Genomic DNA, 5,000 nt, shown 5'->3' on the forward strand with positions numbered 1-5,000 from the left:
GAGAGAGAGAGGTAGTTAGTGTAATGATTGTTTGTTGTGAAAAAGACTGTTGGTATAATTGAGGTCGTTTGTTTATATCTATTTTAGCCAGCTTAGGACAGTGGTGAATTTCTTGACTGTAGTCAGAGGAAGTGCTATGTGTGAATGTGTGATTTATCAAGGGTTTATGTATATCAATAGTTGTACAATTCTGTTCATATTTGCTAGGAGTGATTCAAAATGATAGAAAGTTTATTATTTATCTTGGATTATAGTGCGATATTTTAGTTAGGTACGAGTGTTCTTAAGTGTGTTTTTTCCAGGGTATAATTCCTACTTTGGAGAACTTTTTTATTTATTTTTTTTTCTAATGTGGAACTAAAGTTGCTGTTCTGGCCTGAAATAGAAAATTTTATTTAAATTGCTCCTTTGGATTGCACAGCCGTTGATTACATGGGCTGTGTATGAAGATTACGTATGATGGTGATGATAATGATGATGATAAGGATGATAAGGATTTTTAGGAGCATGACCCGGAAGCGATAAGGCTATTATGACAAATTACCAGGCAGTCTTCTGTTTGCCATACAGTGGTGTTGTACCAATATAGACAGTTGGCTCAGTGAAGGATTACTTACGTGTTTTTTCTTGCGACTGTTATATGGCGAAAGTATTAGTTCACACACACAATATAAATATATAGTTGTTTTTGTGTTTTGGGCTTAGGGTAGTGATGCATTTAAGTTAAAGTTTTGTTAGTGTTTAGTTTTAAGATTTATTATTGGTTTTGTGGGACTTATTTGATTTTGGATGGTTTTTGCGTTAAACGTTTTAATTTTAAGAAATATATTAATGTAATTTTTTATCATTTTAATTCTCTTCTGTGTCCACGAGTCTAGATGATAACGTAAGGGGGAAGTTTGTAATAAATAGTTGTCATTATAAAGATAATAAGAATTTCATATCAATAATAATAAAAAAATGAATTGGAAATAAATAATTATTATTATAAACATAATAATAAAAAAAAACCCGGATATATTAAACAATTAGCCGAATAGAGAAAAGCTCCTAAATAAATCGAGAAAAGAAAACACAAGATGAGTAAAAGAATATCAATTTGACCACAAATATGGATAAAACCAGTCATGTGTTAATTCCAGGCTAAATTATTGTAGCAAATGAAAATAGTTCTTTGAAAAGGATAACATAAAGTTGTACATTGTGTCTCACCTTTGCATTCTGAACCATCCCAGGTGAAGCCAGAAGGACAAGAACAGGTGAAGCTGAACAGGGTGTTCTCGCAGGTACCTAACTGACCGCAAACAACACTTTCTTCTGAGCACTCGTCTGTTGTAAGAAAACATCACCGTCACGGATTTGGCATTGAATTACATATCTACTTATAACTTGATTTCAATTTTCTTTTCAATAAGGTATATAAAAATAAACTATTTTTTATTAAATTAGCAAAGTCTAAGGAATAGATTTTCCTGTCAATTTTAAGGTTCTAGAGGTTTGCTTAATTTCATTGATTTCATGACTTCTTTGAGCTAAATGTTAATATCTAATAACACAGTTATAAGGCCAGTATTAATGCATGATTGGTAACATGGGCTCTGAGTAGAAAAGAGTGAGCAAATCTTAGGAGATGAGATTACTGGAGGTGATTATGGAATTTCACTCTTCAAACAATTATAAAATGGTAAAATAAGAAGAATGAGAGGCATAGTACAGATTATGGAGGTGATGTATGATGAGATATGAGGAAAGCATTGGAGGAACCTATTAGGAGGGTTTGGTAAGATAGAAAGGGAGGTAGAGAATTAGCTGGCGAGGTAAAGTGAAGGTGGATATGGAGAGATCAATGCTATAAGTGTTTATTAACTGACCTTTTTCTGCCAAAGAGATGACTCCTGAAATCTCTTCGTGAACAAAAGACTTGATTTCTTCATGAGCTGGGGACAAGAAAAAATCCCTTAAACGACATATGGTTATTGTACTCTCTGAAATCTTCTCTAATTGATCAATGAATAACACAAAGAGATACGGCTCTACTCCACCATGTGATTAAGAAACCAAATGAACAAGAACAAAATCAACAAATATATTGAGGATATTAATCAGACAAGTGAGGGTCAATATTCCACTTTGCAATATTATAAGGATGTCATTTCTATCTTCTTTGAACTATACATTTCAAGAATCACTATCACTAACTAAAGAGAACTTACCTGCTGCTGATACAATAGTCAAGTGTTCCAAGTCTTCCCCTCTGAGGCACTGTCCTCTCTCTCGGCTGACCCCTGATATAGAAAAGGAGGTTTTATGCAAGATCTTCTAAATAGAGAAAGAAGATTCAGGGGATGGAGAAAATTATTATCATAAATCGATTCAATATTTCAACCATGGTAATAAGCTCTTTATTGAAAATTATTCCAGATTTTATGATAAGAATTATTTAGATAAGAGAAGAGAATCTATTCAGACGTGTTCACTCTATGTAAGAGTACTTAGTGATTCGTATGTGGATTAGAAAGTATCTATCATAGTTAGAATAACTTTATGAATACCTGTTCTACCATTTTCTGTTTTACTGTATTTCAGAGAACGTTCAAAATTCCAAACAAATAAACAACAGAAATAATTATTTAAATATATAAAGACATTCATACATCATTATCCACATCATGTTACATGTAAAATTCTCTGTTTATACTCGAATGCAGCGAGTGATCATTAAAAAGGCATATCTCCTAAATGAAAAATCTACCCACATTTTTTTTCTTAATATTTTCCACAACATATTCTCGATGCTTTACTTCTACACCTGAGGAAAAGAACACAATATATTGATTATAATGTCAGAATTCTATTATTTGTTCTAAAAGTTGATGATCTCCACGAAAAAGATATCCAAAGAATGATTAAATTTTCTTATTACTTCTAAATTATTCTAAAAATGTCTCATCCAGATAAAAAGATACAAATATTAGAAGGATACAAAAAAATGCTGGAATAACAAGTTCCTTTCACGAGTTCCAGTTTATTATCATGTTCTGGAAAAAATGTTTTATTAAGAACTTTAATTACAATAAAATAGTATGCATCAAATTATCTTACACAAGTATGGTGATTAGGGTAGGAAATATACATAGAAAAATCAATTTACTCTAAATATATGGAAGATTAACCTGAAAATTAGTTTCATGATTCCCGAGTCTCTGCTGCACATCTAAAAATAAAAATATCTCAAATACTGATGTGTATTTTACTTTGTAAAAGAAGCAATAGAGACTCTTAAGTCTTTGGATGGTATTACATAAGACGAACGACAACGTAGCAGATGAAAGACAACTCCTATATATGGTATGGAGTTTTTTAATTTCATTCAACCATGTCAAAATCAAACACAAATACTGTACATGCAACGAAAGCCCTTAAATATCCTTCAAAAGGGTGAAAACTAAAGACAACTATTGTATGTGCACTTATGATTCTTGAATAACATACAGGAGTGTCATGACTAAAACAATACTGCGTATTTAATGAATATTAGTGTATGCTATTTCAAGATTATCTCGAAGAAATACAACTTTTGTGCATTTACAAACAGGTTTTTAAATCTGAGTCAAGAGAGTTATGGCCAATTACAACTACTGTAAAAGAAATGAAGGGTCAGGAATCTCAATGAAGTTTCAAAAAGAGATATAACCATATCATATGCAAAAATGGTTCCTAAATTTAATTCAAAAGTGTCAAGATAAAAGAATGTATATTCGATATATTCAGTGAAAGACATCGAATCATATTAAAAAAATAATGTAACTGCAAGTAACAAGTACTGTATAAATATTGTAGAATCGTAAATTTCAATCAATTTATAATAAAAAGACAACTACTTTATTTGTATTGTAGGCTCCTATCATTACTCTTGTTTTGTTAATCAAAGTCTACAGAGCCTGATGGTTTATAGTGTGGGATTAGAATTACATTCAGCTTCTTTAGGAGTCCATCACTTTCCTCTCTATATTTGCTGTTGCAAGTAGCACGCTCTTTTGCACAGGTACTGGTGGTATATCGGCTCCTACCTTCTCCTGATTTCTTTTCAATGACTTAAGTGGGTTCCTTTGCTTCTATGATTATTAGGACTATTTCTTAATGCATATTCCATAGCCATCTGAATTCTATTCGTAAGTCCGGGTACTTTTAAATTTTTCCTCTCCCCTTGTATATTGGGTTTCACTTTACTGAGATATCTATGAGTGATACCTTTTCCGTTCGCTTGCATCACCCTGTCCTTCCTTATATTGCGGTCACCTGAACTCCTTAGGCATTCTTTTTCACTGGTCTTAAGCAGAGTTAAAGTTCTCTACTCTTTCGGTGTTGACACAATGTTCTATGCTAATGAGTCCTTTTCCTCTTTCACTGTGTTGTATCTAAGTCCAGTGAATATTCGCACTTTGGTGTAATGATTGTTACTTGTCCGTTATATTTATATTTTCTTTTTTTAATTATGCTGCAATGCTCTGAGTACTACTCCACTATTTCAGCCCTGTACTTGGTAACTGGCGTTATCCAGGTGTTTATAGCCTACACCTTATTCCCATAAAAAACTTTGGATTTTATCACAACTTTGGTACTTTGCATGCAGTATTTTCTTATCTGTTTTCCTACAACTCTTTGTGTTTTATTGGCTTTCTTTCTATTATCTTAAGGTATTTGTAGCCTGCTTCGTCTATGTCCTTGATGACATATCCATCTGAGAGGTTTATCCCTTCAATCTTTATTACTTTTTATCTCTTAATATTAACTAAGGCATATTTTTCTATTCCAAACTCGACATTGAAATAACCTGATACAATGCTTACCGTCTGAATTAGTATGTCTACTCTCTTAACATCTTTCTTGAACAGCTTCATGTCATCTATGGATATTAAGTGGTTTATTATGCTGCCTCCTTTCTTCAGTTGGCCCACAACTTCAGTCTTATTCTCTGGACTCTAGCTTAGTATAGTTTT

At 32.3% G+C, this 5,000-nt stretch overlaps 1 protein-coding gene across 1 annotated transcript in view; it reads right to left on the bottom strand.

Annotated features, from left to right (window-relative positions):
• Positions 1 to 5,000, bottom strand: part of LOC137622466 (uncharacterized) — a 20,961-nt gene that overhangs the window by 5,146 nt on the left and 10,815 nt on the right. The window contains exons 3-5 of the mRNA XM_068353072.1: positions 2,214 to 2,285; positions 1,872 to 1,937; positions 1,213 to 1,329 (exon numbers count right to left, since the gene is read on the bottom strand). Of these exons, the coding sequence (XP_068209173.1) occupies positions 1,213 to 1,329; positions 1,872 to 1,937; positions 2,214 to 2,285 (255 nt within the window). The remainder of the gene's footprint in view (positions 1 to 1,212; positions 1,330 to 1,871; positions 1,938 to 2,213; positions 2,286 to 5,000) is intronic.

Source organism: Palaemon carinicauda, chromosome 29 (genome assembly GCF_036898095.1).
Source record: "Palaemon carinicauda isolate YSFRI2023 chromosome 29, ASM3689809v2, whole genome shotgun sequence".
NCBI lineage: Eukaryota > Metazoa > Arthropoda > Malacostraca > Decapoda > Palaemonidae > Palaemon > Palaemon carinicauda.